Source organism: Danio rerio, chromosome 8, assembly GCF_049306965.1.
Source record: "Danio rerio strain Tuebingen ecotype United States chromosome 8, GRCz12tu, whole genome shotgun sequence".
In the NCBI taxonomy this organism is placed as follows: domain Eukaryota; kingdom Metazoa; phylum Chordata; class Actinopteri; order Cypriniformes; family Danionidae; genus Danio; species Danio rerio.
Window position 1 is genome coordinate 22,368,709 of NC_133183.1, and position 18,664 is coordinate 22,387,372.

Genomic DNA, 18,664 nt, shown 5'->3' on the forward strand with positions numbered 1-18,664 from the left:
TGGGATGATTCTGTAGGGGAGTAAATAAATAATATACAAACATAGATACATTTAAATAAAGATAAGTATCCAGGTTAAATAAACAGCATTTTATTGTTTTATGAGGAGTCGAACTGTATTCAGACAGAAATACAGTGATTAAATTATCAAATGTAAAATAATACTAATAGTCTTCGACGTATAAACTATTGAATAAAATTTATTGTTATTTGTTTGTCAAAGTTACAAACGCTACAATAATATATACCTAAATGCTTTTCTAATCCACACACAGTCACAGGCCTCAAAAAACACTTGCAAAATGATAAATTATAATCCAGACTCAGTATTGTGTATACTTGGGATGTGGCTATTGCGAATGATCATATTGCGATATCGATGCTGCAATAATGTATTGTGCAACCCTAATACATATACTTAATAAAACAACATATTGTAAAAATGAACATGCATGATATTGGTTTTGTGGTCACTTCAAAATGCTGTAAATGATCATTTTTTATTTCAACTTTTGAAATGACTTTTAAAACATTCAGATTGCTGTATTTTAGTGGTTAAAAAATACATTTTCATGTTAATCTGGAGGACATGCCCAAGATATTGATTGAAGTATTTGATTGATATTGTTTAACAGTTTACAAAAGGCTCCATTTGTGAACATTAGTAAATTAAACTAAACTGACAATGAAAATGTGTGTTTATTAATCTTAGGTGATATACATTTCTTAGCTAATGTTTTAAAAAGCTAATTTGAATCAAAAGTTGTAACTGTTTCATTCAATTGAGGAAACAACTAATAAAGTTGAACCAACATTAACATAACTTCTGTGAAAATGTAGCTATATCTCACTGTTAATGCATTTAATGTATTGACAACCCATTATGATAAGACCATATTTTAAAGTTCCTTTTCCAGTTTACTTTGTTTACATGTGTGGCCACATATCACTGAAAATTGTTCAAAGATAATTTCTTGGATTTAATATATTTTTCAAGTTAAGTGGTGATCAATTTATCTGAGCTGAATTTAAACTAACCAATAAAGTTGAACATGACTAAACTTAATTGGTTCAAATTTAACATATATATATATTTTGCGACATTTTTGCAAAAATTATATTTTTTGTGTACCTTATTATTAGTGATTATTATTGTGATTATTCCTATTAAAGTAACACTTTTTTGCAGCTTATGTTAATATTGTGATAATAGCATATTTCATCATGATAAAAGCTTCAGCAGTTATTAAAACAAAAAAAGTTTATACTATCATTTGCCTAACTTTTTGTCCAAATAATTTTTTAATTGCATGGTGTCATTTACAGCTATTTTACTGCTCCCTATCGAGCCACCTCAATCCTAAATTATAAATATCAAACATGTTTGTATTGTCATGCAAAAACTGCAATACAACAGGGCCTACTGAGTGTCAGTCATGTTTGGTATTTGTTTATCTTATAATGTCATGTTTGATCATGTGGAAGATTATAATGTTACAGCTAAGCTGTGTTCTTCCATGGTTTTAAAATCAATTAAGATTTAGCGCTTAGTGTGTAAGAGGCCTTAGCGAACATCCCAATGCTGGCCACACTGCTGAAAGTGGAGTTTAGATTACTCTGTAAATATGTGCAGTGCATTTTTACAAAACAAACATATATAATTTAAAGTGGTAGAAAAAAGTGATAAGAACAGAGATAAAGAAAGCTTCTGACACTAGTGATATGTTTTTGTATGAGCTCTGTATTAAGAAGCTCTTCATTGGTTGAGTTTTTGTTCACAGTTGAAGTTTAGTGAGGCCTTAATTCCCTGCTTGTTCAATGGATTATATAACCCTCTGCTTATTATTCACCTTTGTGCAGCTTCTACAGCTTGCAATTAAGATCCAATGCATCCTGTGATTGATTTCATATTATGAATTGATGTATGGAAATTCAGTCTCTTTCCTAAAGGAATGGCCAACACCTCTGTAACTGATACAGAAGCTAAGCTGACGGGATTGCTGATGCATTTATTATTCTGACTGACATGACATAATTCTTTTTTGCTCTGGCTAAAATATTATAATTTTCTCCATTTAGAAAAATGAGCTGTGCATTAATAATCGAATTCACTGAATTTCTGATTCATTCGTCACTTGCTGAACAAACACCGCCTTGGATGTTGAAATTAAATAGTAAATTCAACCTCCCACCCTTTACATGAAGATTTTTTTTTTGTTCTTCTGTGAGCTGATTGTCTATTTCTCATCAGTTCTTGTCTGGTGTCCTTTTACAGCCAGTCAGGCCGCCATTGATCGTTTTAAGTGCATTTTCTGAAGGAAAGCGCAGCCGTCTTTCCAATAGTTCTTGCACCAACTCTTTCCATTTACATTAACAGTAGTGCTGACCCTGGATATGAAAGGGGGGGGTGTATAACAGAGATCCCTGACCTTCTACATCGCTTCCCCTCTCCATTATCAAACACACAGGTGTCGTCAAAGTTCCTGTTGGAATTGGAATCTGATACGGGCTCTGTTAGGCTTGTAATTCTCAACCGTTCTGTTCTTCACACTCTGAAAAAAGTCTCATCACTTGGAGGCAGACCAGCTAAATCTGTTGGGATAATGTCTTAAACTCTTATTGCCAAAACTGTGATGGGGTGTTTTTTGTTTGTTTGTTTGAAGTAGCATCCATTTGTGTCTCCTCAGCTTGTGATTCCCTTCACGGCATTGGCTTGTATGCAATACTTTGTCTTTTGCTATTATTGATTAGGTTTATTGGACCTTGAGGTTATATGAAAATGGATGCCATGAACATCAACAACCAGGATTGATGTTTGTGCTTTAAAATGATCTCATCATGCCTCTGTTCATCATTATGCAGCGTGCTTTATCTATTTGAAATGTATGGCTCAGTTTAATAATAATGCATGGAAAAGTTAGTAATTAAACTGAGGATACATATCATATTAAACTGACAGATTGTGTAGAGGTTTGTTTAGTTGTGTGTTGTTTAATTTACTTTTGACTAATTTAATTAATTTATCAATCTTTGAGATTATATAGTCACAGGTTTATTATTCAGAATTAATTTCTGTTTTTGAGTATCATATAATTCTCTGATTGTCATAATCTGCTGCCTGCTTTTATGCAAAATGTTATAGTTTTTATTTTTTTCATATGATTTTGTTATTTACAACAAAATAGTTTTGACACAATCTACATTGTAAAAGCGCTATACAAATAAAGCTGAATTGAATTGCTTTAAAAATTGCTTTAAAAATGAAAAATTTTCTTGTGATTTTTATTTTATTTTATTTTTTTAAAGTTTAATTCTAAATAGTTTTTTTTTTTTTAAACAAAAATGAAAACATTTTTAATAAATGTATATTTAAATAAAACGGTCAGTATGCGAGATGTTTGGGCAGGATTGTTACTGGACTTAACGGGCCAGTACTGCCTTGTCACAAAAGGTTAATTGGGCTAAGACCGTTTGTCAATTGCCCCCTCCCTACGCCCCGCCCTCCTTAGTTACTGTTGCTGTGCCTGTCAAGCTTTCATGCGCATAGCTACGATTGCTAAGCCACGATTGGTGGGTGGCGGTTTAAGGGTGTGGCTTAATGAAGGGTCGATTGCGTGCAAATACAGTCCATGGTTTTCGCTACATTCATTCTTCCATAGCGGGGCGCCACACCAAAATTCATTACATCTTCTCATTCAAAATATTCAGTCATTGCTGTTTTTTTTTAAATAGCGGGTTATAATTGCACTAAAACGTATTAAGATAAATTAATTATAACAGCGCAAACTTTTCTGCAATCATTCTGTAATGTAGTAGTGCTGTGCATAATTTTTGTAAAACCTTTAATGTGACATGACAGACTGACTGACTGACAGGGGCATGATGTGTGAGGCTAGCAAACACGATGCTGCTTTCAGTTATGATGAACACAGTTTCCATAATTGTACTTCATTTATAGATAAAAGTCTATGGTTCTGCATACAATGAGTTTATCTTGCTGGAATTTATAGCCGTTTTACTTTACTTCAGGACGCATTAATGTTACTCTGTAGGTCTATTGGAGACATTCTTACATATTCCTAGCAAATCTAATAAATGTTGGAGACATACTTGTGACATAAACGCATCAAATTGCGCTTCAGCAGCATATATATATATATTTTAGAGCAAAGAACAGAGGAAATCTGCATGCAAGCAAAGAGATTCGCATGCTCGTATGACATGATTGTAATCTCGATTTGTAATACTGTGCTCACGATGTTTGTCATTGAAATAACACCATAGGTAGTTGGTAGATCTGTGTAAAAGGCCTGCCGCCACAGCTGGAAAATAAACTAGAGGAAACACTGCAGTCTTAGGGTGCTTTCACACCTTGACATTTGTATTAGAACCTGTCTCGTTTGCCCAGTTATTGTGATTCGTTTGGGATATGTGAATCCTGCAATCGCGTTTAGATCCGCACCAAATCAATCTTTCCAAAATCGCCTGAATGAGGTGGTCTCGGCTCGATTTGAAACAAATTTTGTAGCGAATCGATTGTAGTGAGGAAGTAAAACAAACTAACGAACCAGGCTATATCACATTGAATTATGGTTATGTAATAGCCATATATATGGCTATATGAAGAAAGAATTATGAGTAGAGCGGGATGTCATTCCTATTCATAAATGTGTGTTTCATGTCAAATACAAAAGTGAAAGCATGCTGAAATATTACAGAGTGCTGTTTATTTGTTATAAAAATAGACTTATAATTGTTTGTATTAGGCCTATTGTTTTGTTCATTTCTGCACTGAACCCGTGAAAGAAAGACCAGCATTGCAATCTGCTTCATGATTTGACAACAGTCTATCTCTCTCTATAATTAAATCCTATAATGCATAATTCTAGCCAAATTAATAATTTTTTATAAATTTATTGATTCAATAGATTGATTTTTTACAAATTTATTTACATCACAATTGTAATTTTTTAAATCGTCAGTTGTTTTTAAGCAAAGTTATGCTGAATAAAAAGTGTATGTACACCATTATGTTTGGCTTTTTGACCTTTTTTTTTTTTTTTTTTTTTTAAACTAATTTTGGCTGGACAAGTAAAAATCTGAACCAGTGGGGCCAGTAGAAAAAATTCTTAGCGTTGACTGGTAGATCTAAATGTACGTTTGATTAATTAATATTGATCAGTATTCTGCTTTTGTCTTTCAGGGAACGAGAGGACGTCAGGCTATACTTCTGGATCTGGAACCTGCTCAAGCTGCTGGTTCTGTCCACGTCTGCACACAGCAGTGTTAGATAATGAAGAATGTTCACCGTATTACCCAGGACTGACTTCAAGGAAACCATGAGGAGCACAAGGGGACGTTCACTTGTTGGGTTCCACTAGCAGGAATTGTGTATGTCAGTGTTGAGGAGTCTGTGTGGGTGGATGTGTGTGCGCGTGCGTGTGCGTCTGTATGTGTGCGTATGCTAGCATCACCTGCCTGCTTCAGGCAATGACATGCTACTCTGAGGACTACTGTACAGTAAAGGATTCCCATCCACCCAAGGATTAATGCAGGGTCGACACTTTCGGTGATACCCACCGCATCTGCAGAAGACATCGCTTCCTGCTCCGCAGAAATCACCGTTATATAGATACTTTGAAATCTCTTCACCTGTTGTCTTCTGGCTATCGTCCCCACACATTCCCTTGGGGTTGTTTTGAAACTTCTCTGTTTTGCATGGCAGGGGAGTAACCGTGGAGAGGCCAGGGTATCACAAGCTTATGGATTTTGAGAAGCGAGGTGGGAAGGGAGAGACAGAGGAAGTAAAAAAAATGTCGAAACCAACCGGTAGTAGGACTGGGGGCCGGGGAACAGGGAACTCTGGGGTCCTCATGGTCGGCCCCAACTTCAGGGTTGGGAAGAAAATCGGCTGTGGAAACTTCGGTGAACTGCGGCTGGGAAAAAACCTTTATACAAATGAATATGTGGCCATCAAACTGGTAAGTAGAAAACTGAAAATGTGTTTTTGGGAATATCTTTTGTTTTGGACAACGTTCATCTTAAAATTGCTTCTTTTAAATTATGATAATTTAAATATTAAGCTAGACTTTATTTGCTGTAGTTTTACCTTTAGATATTAAAATATACTGTTCATGCCACAAGTTATTTCATTGGGTATGCCATCGATTAAATGGTTCTCACCAAAATAACAATGGGCTATATGCACAGCTAGTGTTTTCACCTACTGATGAACATTCGGTGAAAGCTTAATGTGGCTATTTTTAATTTCATAAGGTTCCTTTTACAACATAGTATTTAGGGTTGTAACGGTATGAATTTTTCACGGTATGATAATCGTCTAAAACAATACCACGGTTTGACGGTTTCGCGGTATACGGTATGTTACAAATGTTACAAAATAATAGAACAGTGAAGCAAATTTGACTTTTTCCAAATAATATATTTTTAGTTACTATAAACAACACCACTTACAATGAACAAATAAAAATAAGAAAATAATAAATAATGTGTCAAAGTCCAAATAAAGTCCAAATAAACATGGTGCAAATCCTCAGTAAAAAATAGATATAAATATTTACTATACTATAAATAGTTACATAACGAAACTAGATTCAATATGGAACATCCTTAGGTTCTATGTGCCAGCATGGATTTGGATGTGGTTGTATGCAATGCAGACAAACAGCTGCATCTTCATTTGCGTCTTTTGAAAACAGCAAGAGCAGCAGTTCGTCTTTGCTGTGTCACTGTTTTGTCATGTTTCTGTGCTGCTGTGCATGCAAAAGTACTTAGTATGAGAATTATTTCATGCAAAACTTTTTTTTTTTTGCGTTTTATTTAGCCGCGCATAAATGTATGCCTTTCTCTCATTCCGTGTTGTTCAAAAAGCTTGGTCCACAAACAAAAGCGAAACCTAGGCTTATTGGTTGTGATATAGCGAGTTTGAACCAATCTGGGCATGGAGGAGGGACAATGCATCAATGTATCATGTCTGATTTGTCCGGAGACACAGTGACGAGCGTTTCTTTGTCAAATCAGCATTGTCAAATGTTGATGACGTAACCGCACTGATTCCGGAGCCGAATGTTATGTGATACATCACTGGAAAGCTGAGATTCTCTTCTTTATGCCAATCTTTGAATTGTATGAATCGGATCAGCGGATCAAAAGTTATTAAACATTTAAGAGCAATACTTATTTTTAGCCGCGGGCGGCTGTCTCGGTCTTTAAGGGTTAAAACCGTTGATATGCAATTGTTCATGGTATGATAATCGTGCACGTTCAAATCGTGGTAAACCGTCATACCGGTATATTGTTACAACCCTAATAGTATTATATGTAATGTAATTAAAATATAATCAGTTAAATAGACTTAAGCATCCATTTTGTTGTTAAAGCGTAAAAAGAGACGAAAGGCTGTTTAAACCAGGCCCCGTCATTAGCAGCAAGCTAGCGCAGGAATTCCATTGAAAATACTGGGGTACAATTTCATTCCATATTTTAAAGACATGGCACAGAAAAATATAATTGAACACAGTGCTTCTTGTTTGATCTGATGCCCACTTTATATCATATCTCAGCCAGGCAGTGAAGATGGCTGATTTAAAAAAAATTAAGATTAGATCTTAAATGTGGCGATTTTGTATGGGATGGGATGACAATTAACCCTCATACCTCATTAGCAGTTAAAGGGATAGTTCACACAAAAATGTAGCTGTGGTATGTTCTCACCCTCAAGTGGTTTTAATTTTTTTTATTTTGCTGAACACTGAAGAACCTATTTTGAAGAGAGTTGAAAAAACTGTAACCGATGACTTGAATAGTAGGAAAAACAAATACTGCCAATGGGATTTTTCATCAAAATATCTTCTTTTGTGTGAACAGATGAAAGACAGACAAATAGGTTTGGAACAAGTGAAGGGCGAGTAAATGATGACAGAAATTTCAGTTTTGGGTTAACTACCGCTTTAATTTATTCACTCTCAGGCAATTTATAGGTCCATGTGTTCTTAATGAAAAAGATCCATGACGTATATTGTGTAAACTGTATCAATCCATTCTTTAAATGTAAGTGACTCTAACCTTTTTTTTTATTACTTTTTTACTAGCTGCCAAAAGAATAACAGTTTCTTTTCTTTATTAATCCATCCATCTAAATTTATATTACCTAAATATAAAGATTCACAAGTGAAGGCAATCTTTGCTTCAAAAATGGCATCTAAATGTATTTTAATCTCTTTCCAGTATGGGGTTAATTTCTGACAATCCCAAAAAACATGATAGTGAATAGTTTTCCCCCACACATTCTACCGCAGCCAGAACTCTTTTTCTCTATGTATTTTCGGTGACGGTGTGATAAAAAACCTTAGAACATTCTTCCAACAGAATTCTCTCCACATGCCTGAGCTGGTACACTTCCTTTGAGTTTTACAAATATTTCCCAAATCCTCATCTGAAATTTTCAGATTTCCTTCCATTTATCTTTAACATATAGTGTATTGTCTGGTACAGATTTGCAAAATCCCTTATATCATTTTGAAATGATCTTTTTACATGATTGGTTGGGCCTTGCCCACTGATAAAAACACATTTAGTATTCCTGTCGCTGCAACTTTAAATATTTCTGGTTTAATTTTACCATTAATATAATGTTTACTTGAAGGTATCTATAAAAGTCACTTTGACTTAACCCATATTTTTGCTTTAAAAAATTCAAAAGTTTGGATACCCTTGTCAAAAAAGTGTAGTAGTTGGAAATTCCTCATCTATTTGGTTAGGGATGAAATCAGTATCGAAGGCACACCATCTTAATATTTCTGAAAAGCTTCCCAAATCCATATGCAGAGGTGTAAATGCAAAATTTTGGTATCATTTTTAAAGAAAACACTTTTGATTTTCATAAAACACTGTTGAAAATTATTAAAATAATTGTACATGTTGTCTGTGTTACAATAAATCCCCCCAAAAAATGAGGCGCTTTTTTTGTAAACTCAAATTTAATTAAATTGATTTTGATGGTCCTCTGAAAAAAGAAAAATGTCTTGATCATAATCCTGTGCAAAAGTTATTCTATAACTGATGAGAAAATGGAACCACTTATGGCAGTATTGGTCCAGTATGGAGCTTTAAATTGTAAAGAATGCAGAAGTAAATGATGTCACAGACCCAGTCACGGACTCCACATCAACAGGAAGTGTCATGGCGGTTATGTAAATACTGTCAGTCAGTGTAACTGTTAGCAGATTGAGCCTGAATCAGACGGGTCTAGGTTGCTGTAATTAATTTAGGTGGTCCTATGTAAAAAGAACAATGTCTCGATCATAATCAAGGCATAGTAATGGCAGCATTGGGCCAGTTGGGAGCTTTAAATTTTAAAGAATGCGGAAGTAAATGAGGTCACGGACTCAGTACCAGGTATGCAGAATTTAAAGGACTGAGGGGTTAGAAAATGTACTGCAAATTTCAGTTTTTGTGCAGACTATCCCTTTAACATCGTCTCCTTTCCAAATCACATCGCTCAGATGATCAGTCCTCATATATCTTTACAAGTTACTTTTAACATAGCTATTATAACTTCAGAAACATATTTGGATAATATCTAATGAGAAAAGCGCACAGACGCACGCACCCTGTTTAACATTCAGAAAGTGCAATAAATCATGACTGTTTGTTGACATTTACTCAATTTTTATTTCCTCTTAATGAGCAAATAAGACGTTTATTGATGGCTGGCATTATGGAGTTTTCATTTGCAAGAAACCAATTATATTTTTTTACGTTTTGCTACCTTTGGCTGACTGTCAGCGTAAGGTTAAAAGCCTTTTCTCTATGCAGAGTGAAATGTTAGATAACCTGAAGTACGTTTAGGCTTTTTTGGGCCACTATGATACATGCAAATGAGTTGCAAGCAAATTGTTTATCCATACCTTGCAGGAATCTATTGGCTGACCTTGCAATGAGTGATCATTATGACGTAACTCTTCACACTCTCTGTGGGCTCAGTTTGGCCTCGAAAACATGAGTAAACATGACAAGGGCCTTTGAGGAAATCGGCGTCCAAAATCCATTTTCATCCTGGGACGCTTCTCTCAGATGTGTGAAGAGATTTTGCCACCCCAGGGACTGTCATGGCAAACTGGATTTCTTCAAATAGTTTTGTTCGTGGAGCTGTGCTTGATTTCATATACTGCACAAAAGATATTTGAAACTCCAGTTTGTGCTACACCCAAACAGAAGCTCAAAGTCCAGTGCTATTTAAAGTCAATGTTGTGCTTTATTATTTGATGGGAGTTTTATAGGGATCATTTTAAGCTGTTAATGGGAGGTCCTGTTTGCTGGGAAATGACCGTCGAGTAACTTTGCACCATGAGAAAAGGGATTGTCATAGATGGCGTTTGCACACTTAGTCGCCCTCCTCTCCGGATCCTCCAGTGAAGGATATGATTATCTTTGCATTAGTAACGTCATAGGGCTTCATTATCTTTGCATTGTTGCCTATCAGAGTGCTTTTTAACTGCTCAATGTGAAGTCAAGCACTGTCATTTTAAGGATAAAATAATTTAGTGGAACGATTCACCCGATGACGCTGCATTTCTGTCAATTTTCTGTTTGTTTTTTAGCTATAACATAACTTGAAAAGGGTTGGGGAGTATAGCTAATAGGAAGCTAAGTATTAACCTTTAGATATTAGCTCAATATTACCTACTAACGCCTTGCCTTTCAGGTTCTGAAAGTAGTATCTTATGCAGACTAGTAAATGTGAAATATTATTTAAAATATATTTTTAAATAAATATTAAAATATTACCTAAAATCAAAATATCAATTAATTGAACAATTTATTATTAAGATTAATGAATAATTATGTTATTTGCTTATTTTGGCCCCATCGATTACTGACAGGTTTTGTACAGTGAATATGCTTCTGAATGAAGGGAGATTTCTGAATGAACGGTGCATTACTTGATTTTAAAATAACTTTAACACACTATCTACTACCCATTGAACATCAACGTTGAACAACTGAAATTAAAACACACATTGCCCAAAACCAACAGTCACTTTTTTTTCTTATAAACAAATAACTTGCACTTTTGGAAAATTTCTTTTTTTTAAAAAATGTTTTCAAAAGTAAAATAATAAAATAAGCGGTATCTCTTCTAAATAAAACCATTATAGTATATCCTGTATATAATATTTTAAACAGTGCAATTCTTGCATCTTCTGTAAGCAAATATTTTAATGTAAATATTAATTTTATTGTAATAAAAAATATGCCATCTCAAGGCATCTCTGAGGCAGGTTCAAATCATCGTCAATGTAATGCAAATGTGCTACATGTAGTTAAATTTATTTTCGAGAGGTGCACTGGTATGTGACCCTTTGAAGGCTGCACCGGACCATACCCATGCATTCACTGTAGAAGTATAAATCAGGCTTTACAGAGCCGGGTCATGTGACTCCAAATGTGGTAGAGAAAGTAATTGAAAAAATCAATCTGGAAAATTTTAAACAATTTTAGCTTCAGAATGTTAATTTCGCTTATTTTTCGAGGAATCGCCCAGCCCTTACAGTTTTAAAAAATTGTTATATTTTAGCATGTTTAATTTACTAAGAATGTATTATGAAGAAACATTTTTTATAGTGTTGAGAACAGTTATATTCACAAAGGTAAGTGACTAAATAGAAAGTTCATGTCAAATATTTAGTTATTAAAGTAAGAGTGTGTTACTTTTGATAAAGTTAATGCATGTTTGCTTAATAAAAGTCTTTTCTCCATGTTATAAAAAATCTTAAAGGGATGGTTCAGGGTGTATTGTTAGGGCTTTGTTGTGTTTATGGGGGGCAAAGCAATGAATGAATGCTTCACAAAAAAAGCACAGTATTTTTAATATATCTTACTTTATATACAGCTACTTTGTCTAACATAAAAACGATTATCATATTTCCTGGTTTCTCCAAAAGCCCACCGTCAAGGGGCTATGATTGGTCAGCTAACATAATGAGCTTTGCTGATAGACTCCACATCACCAGGAAGTGTCATGGCGGTTATGTAAATACTGTCAGTCAGTGTAACTGTTAGCAGATTGAGCCTGAAACAGACAGAAAATGAAAAGGACACAGCTGAACCTCATGCCTGCTCTCTAAAATAAAACCTGACAAGTGTTTTTCATATATATATACAGGTTATAAGCATACTTATGTAATACGAAATGTTCATATATCTTTTGTGAGTTCAATATTTGAGATATAGAATGCACAGAAAGCTGCAGAACAAGCACAGAACAAGCTCTGTGGAAATAGCAGTGTTTGGACGGCCTTTAAGCTTTCTTCACTATAACATTAAAGTGCCTTTGGCCATGCCCCTTCACTGAGCATGGTGTATGTGCGTAACCTGCAGGGTTTATGATCTCATTAACCCGGATGTATTTTTTTGTAGTCCCCAAATTTCATTCGCTGTAGGCTTTGCTAAGCTTACTCTGTAAAAGCCAACGTCTCCCTTTGCATTGAACTTTGAGCATATTACATTTAGAGATGTTATTTATGTTCAAACAGCTACATTACACATCAATTAAAGTTTAAAATATGATATCATAGTGGACCACCCCTTTAATAAAATAATTTCAGTGTAGAAGTCTAAACAGGCAGAAAGTTTTTATGTTGCATGTCTGTTTTTCACAGATTGCTGAAACCTCAACACACCCACAGTTCTCACCAGCTGCCTTCTGCTGGTTTAATAAGTTTACCACAAGTCAGTACCATCAGTTAAACATTCTAGTTGTTTGATCATCATGGCAGGCATTTGATGCAAGTTGAAAATTAACTGCCTTAACTGTTGACATTTGCTGCTGCTAATTGAAGATTTGCTTGAACTACGTTTTTAGTCTTGTACATTTATAACAATAAGAGCCCCACTTACCCACTCTAGTGTCAGTATTTTTTATTTACTCAACATTCACCATGTGTTGCCAAATAATCAGTGTTAAAAAGTTTCTTGAGTACAGTTTGCACTACAGTTTTTCCCCTGTGGCAGCTGCACCTGGGGCAAAGGTGAACTCCTCTATCGCAGTTTTCTAGCCTACAAGAAAGAAAAGAGTCACAGTCAGGCTTTGCCCTCTGACGAAATCACTAGAACAGCAAGAGTAAGAGAAGGGGAAAAAAGAGAGGAGGAGAGTTGGAGAAACAACAGTAGTTAGAGAGAGAATAAAGCTGATGAAAGGTTCTCTTTGTTCCCTGGTTCTTGTCGACACAGTGCTCCAGTCAGTCCACACTGAGAGGCTCACCAGGGACCCAGAACAGAACAGAGGAGTGGAAACACTACGTAGTTTCTCTCTTTCTCTCTCTCTTCCTCGCACACATTTGTGCTGGGGATTCCAGTTGTGTAATACATGTATGACAGCTTCCAAACAGCTACCTTGTTGTAATACAAGAGCTCTGGCTACATGTGTCCATGGATATTTGTGATGGTTGGTTGATTTCTTTTTTGCAACTGGAGTCTTAAGCCCCACCCATATTTATTTCCTAATCTCATTTCTGGTTAGTCCTTTTATCATTCAAGACTAGGAAATGTGTGAAACGGTTAGCATTTTAGCAGGGAAAACTGATAAACTGGCACAATCTCTAGGCAAGAACATCGGTTTTGTCATGATGTCCATTAGCACTTGCTTAATAATGAAGCACTGGATCTTTTTTGCTGGGATTGCTGGCTTCCCTCTCATGATTGACAGTAGCCGGGGTGCTAAGAAAAAGTGAAACTCACAGCTGAAGGATATTTTCATCCCTCAAGGGTTAATTTAGTTATTTTAAGGGTTATTTAAACAGTTATTTTACAGTGTGAATAAATAGATTTTTGCTTAAAGGGTCACGAAACACCAAAACACATTTTTTGAGCTGTTGACAGTCGTATATGTGTCCCACACTGCTAAAAACACCATTAGGACAAATATATTTCACTTAAAATTGTAAATTGGTTGTTTTTGCGTTATTTCAAGCAAATTCGTACTTCCGGTTTGAAACGAATTTTTGAAGTTGCGTCACGGCCATGACATAATAGTGTTGTATTCCAGCGTGCAGACTGGGTGTCTATGCCAGAGTGTGTCTTATTACGTCTTACAGTGTGTTGCATTAATGCATGAGTAAGGCTTGGTTCAAACCAATCAGCGCTCTCTATTGTGCAACTTCATTAATATTCATTACTGTCACTGTTTAGACGACAGAGACGCCACGTTGTGTTGGCAAAACAAGCGTGAAGTGTTGCTTTTATAGTTTGCTGCCGTTAAGTTTTGTTTTTATTTTCTGTCTGTGAGAGCGCAGCTGGCGTCACTTGTGGATTAACAGTGTACGCGACGCTCGACAACAATAACTTACGTGTCTAAGGAGGATTATTGTTTACCTGAGAGCTGTTCTCATCTGCAAACGCTGAGATCCGGATTCGCTTGTAGTCTCCTCTTAATAAAGACGCAGCTCTAGTTGCTGTGGATTGTCCTGTCTTTACAGATTTGGTAAGTGAGCGACCAGTGCTCTTTGTTTCAGTTCATATTTTATTCGTATCGAAAAAACTATTGCACCGAGTGTAAACAAGTTAGCACTACAACCAAACTATAACCTTGTGTTGGATTTTGTGACCGGAATAACACACGCGGCTTTCTGACGCTACCTGCCGAGTGCATCTAAGTTTCCGGGAAATGCTGAGTTTTTTTTCTCTCATTCGCCGTGCGGTATCAAACATTGCATGAAAATACACGCTTAGAGCAGTTCCTCGAATCAAATATCTCGTTTGTCGCGAGGGACATGAATGAATTCCCTGAATAAAAGAGCCAAACTGCAGTTAAAGTCCACCATTTAATAATTTGGCAAATAATTCGACTACAGATGTCCATGTAAACACAGTCACTGTCCGCTGTGGATGTGTGTTTTGACTCTGAAATTCAGCTCGCCCAAATAGACACTCCCACACCAAGCCTCTTTTCTTCCTCTGACACTCCCCCCTAAACAAAGCTGGACACGCCCACTTTTCTGACTTTTTTCCAAAGTAGAGGTGTGAAAACACCCTGCTGAAACGAGGGGGTTTCATGGCCCTTTAAGTTCAAATTCATGGCGCAAAATTAATATGACATAATACTGAAGATGCCAAAAACTAATCTCAATCTATTATTGTTTATTTACACACCACCCCCCTTTACATTTATGTCATGCCATATATTTGTGAAGATACTAAGATGATTGCTAATTCAATGATCTGATTTTTTAAAACTTAAAACTTAAAGATTTGCACTGCCTGATCTAGACAAACTACACAAGGATAGACAACTAAACAAGCATTTTGTTTTATTTGTTTGTTTTTATTGTTTTCTACAGACATAAAAAGTTTTAAAAACTGAAATCTGGTTCCTGATTAAAAAAGAACCAGCTGACAGAACTATTTAACACTCGTGCACACACACACAATGAACCCCACCAACCATTCCTGATATACACCCTACTTGTAAATGTTTGAATGGATGAAAATAAAGCCAGCCTTATTGTATGACATAAGTACATATCTATATAAAACAAAAAAAATTGTATATACATTGTTGTTTTTTTAACGTACTTACAAACGCATAATCTATTTGTGTTTGTCTGCAGTGTCCAACTCATCTGTGTGTATTTAAGACCATAGGTTTACATTATGCAAATATTTACAAACCTACATTGGTTTGCGCAGGAAACAAGACTGGAATTACAGATGACTCGTTCCAGGCAGTTCTTTATTTTGCCAGACTCCTCTTTGTGTGCACTTTGATCTTTGAAATTTGCAGACCTTTAACTTTCAAAAACATTGTATTACATTAAATGAGATGTAATATCCCACAGCATAATCTTTGGATCAGTTGATTTTTAAATATTTTTTAATGCTAGATTAGAATCATGTATTTGTTCATTCTTTTTCACAAATTATGGACTAGGGCTCCCCCTGTTCAACACTGATAATTAGTTTACATTAATGTTTTTAATTGACTTATAATTTAATGTAGATGTTATATTCTAAAGTAATTATTTCATTTCCATGCTAAAACATTAACCATTTCGTCTATGCCACTAGCATGAGCAACATGCATCAAATGTTTTAAATTTGCCTCACTATATGTGCACTGCAGTATGTCAATTTAAGTCGTGTTTATTTATAAAGATATATTATTTCACAATTTCTAGTGAGTTTCATTTGTAAACACACAATTTGCAGCATAGCACAAATCCCTGAACAATAATTCTGATGTAAAGGTTTCCTGTTCAACAAATGGGACCCTTTACATCAGTTTATTCATTGAGCTCTAATCAACCATCTGAATTAGGTGTGTTATATTAGAGATATAGGCAAAATACTTAAAGTGCTGGAGTTCGAGGACCGGAGTTGAGAACCACTGTATTTTTTTGATTGATGTGCGTTTGTTAATCTGCAGGTGTGATATAGCCTACTGCCCTTTTTATTTTACTTTTTTTATTTTTTGTCAAACAATATTAAGCCAGCCTCTGTCATTTTTTTTATGAGTCCCACATACATGGCAAGTTTAATATACAATAAATAAGGGAGGAAAAAGATCCTTGTAATCCTAGTAGGAAACATTGTGGCCAATTAAACAGCCTAGGGCGTACATATTAATGACCATGAGCTACATATTGTTTTTTTCTGAGGCTCATGGTATGTTTGATTTCATTGTATTGCCATTTGCATGTATTCCAAACTCTTATAATTCATCTAGGTATACACAGATTATCTTAATTTTTTTTAATAAAATTAGCATTTTCTATAGCCCAACCCTACATTTCTTTTAAATTTTGTAGAAAATGATTAACAAATACTTCTATAAAAATATTTTTGTTGCCCCTTTTTGTCTCTTGTTCTGAACATGCTTGTTCCTTGTTCTGAACATGTAATGTTTTTGGTTCAATAATCACTCCATTTAATTTCAAGTTCATGCATGCGTGTGTCTTTGAAGAATCAAATAAGATGTTAATGGTAGATGTATCAAGAAGAATCTGCACCGAGTTGACCGTAATGTCCTGTCAGTAAGCAGAAGATTGATTTAATCAGAGTAGATTAGGCCTGTCACATATGCTCCTCGACTGCAGTGTGAATGACGGCCCGCTCTGGAATCCTTGCTCATCTCCCTCTGGCTGCTCATACTAGTGACAGTGGTACCAGTCTGTGTATGAAGCTCTGCTGTATGGCCTCTGCAGCTGTTCTCCCTCCATCTGGGACTTGGAAATCTGAGCTCAAATCAAGGGCTTGAAGGACTGGGACACAGACCAGCTGTTTCTGTCCTACCCAGACTCTTCGACACCTTTTGCCCGTAATTGCTTCAGACCAAAGGCGCAGTTTGTGGCTGAAATATCATGGATTTTCTTTAGTTTTGAGTGTTTGGAATGGAACCTCTTTTCTTGTGTGTTTTATTTTTTACATTTGACATGAGACATTGTACTTTAACTGTGTTTAAATTTTTTTGTTACTGTATGAGGGTCATCAGTGCATGTTAGCAGGGGGTTTTAGAGCCAGAAGTGACAAAAAAATAGGATTAACACTTAATAGTAAAAAAAGAAACTTGCAGATAATTAAATGAAACAAAAGAATGTAATAAATAAAAAAATATTAACATAAAATACTGTTAAAAATAAAATAAATAAATAAATAATACAATTCAATAGATATAAAAATGTAATTAAAATAAGTAAACAAATTTGTAAGTGAATAAATATTGCAATAAGTAGAAGATTAGTCTTGTAATTTAGGCAACTCAGGGGTTTTGAGTATATGCAGTTTTGTGCATTTCTAATTGAAGGCAAGATGGTAATGCAGTATTCCAGAAAATAAAGTGCAGACTAATTTAGATTTTTATGTATCTGTAGCATTCTCATTCTGTGAATTGCTGGCTGTGCAACCTGCCCTCTTTAGTCCATGTCAGCAATAATGATGGATCCCCACCTGGCTTTTCCAACACCTCATCAAAACATGCTTGAACAATTGGCATCGCGGATTCTCCTTGGGGCCTGAGTGTGCTAGTTCATTTAGTTTGCTGGCACATTTAAGTGATTTTTTTATTATTTTTTTAAATGCACCTTCTCAAACGTCTCTTGCTCATTCTCATCTCTAGTTAGTTCAAGATCATTTCAGATTTATCCCACATGGTAAGTTCTTTGATAATGTCAACACATGTAAACAGCAAGGCTTGTTACCAGGGTACAGATTATGTATGATTCTTTTTGAAGGTCATTATGTGGATTTTCTCACTAATTGTAGGTTACTTCAGAGCAGTAAATAACTAACTGCTTAAAATCAGTCCACTCGCCAACCATGACTTGTTTCATCTTTGATATTATAAACTATAATGCAGCTCATAGATCACCATTTTTACTGATCATTGGATAATTGCAAAAGCTGGAAAACACAACCTACATTTTTTAGCTCATCGTAAAACAACTTGCGTCAAATGTATTTATAATTGAGTAATGTTTGTAGCCAGTGATACTTTATCCTCCATGTTATAAAGTAATAAAGTCCTCTAATGCAGCAGATGATATCATCGATTACAAGTGACTGACAAAGGATTAACAACCTCTTACAGTCATTTTTTTTTTTTTTTTGGATTATGTGCGTTTCATAATGGCATGAGTGTAAAGACACTG

The 18,664-nt window shown here is 35.3% G+C and overlaps 1 protein-coding gene and 1 long non-coding RNA gene across 6 annotated transcripts in view; both read left to right on the top strand.

The window, feature by feature from the left end:
- csnk1g2b (casein kinase 1, gamma 2b) overlaps positions 1-18,664 on the top strand; it is a 64,296-nt gene that overhangs the window by 2,319 nt on the left and 43,313 nt on the right. For all 5 annotated transcript variants that reach the window (XM_073909650.1, XM_073909651.1, XM_005166859.5 and 2 more), the window contains one exon: positions 5,203-5,980. In XM_073909650.1, coding sequence (XP_073765751.1) covers positions 5,762-5,980 — 219 coding nt within the window. In that variant the 5' untranslated portion in view covers positions 5,203-5,761. Of the gene's footprint in view, positions 1-5,202; positions 5,981-18,664 lie in introns of those variants that run through there.
- On the top strand, positions 11,225-17,628 carry LOC141375620 (uncharacterized). Its single transcript, XR_012384256.1, has 3 exons — positions 11,225-13,861; positions 15,086-16,156; positions 16,444-17,628. It is a non-coding gene; the product is annotated as an uncharacterized lncRNA (long non-coding RNA).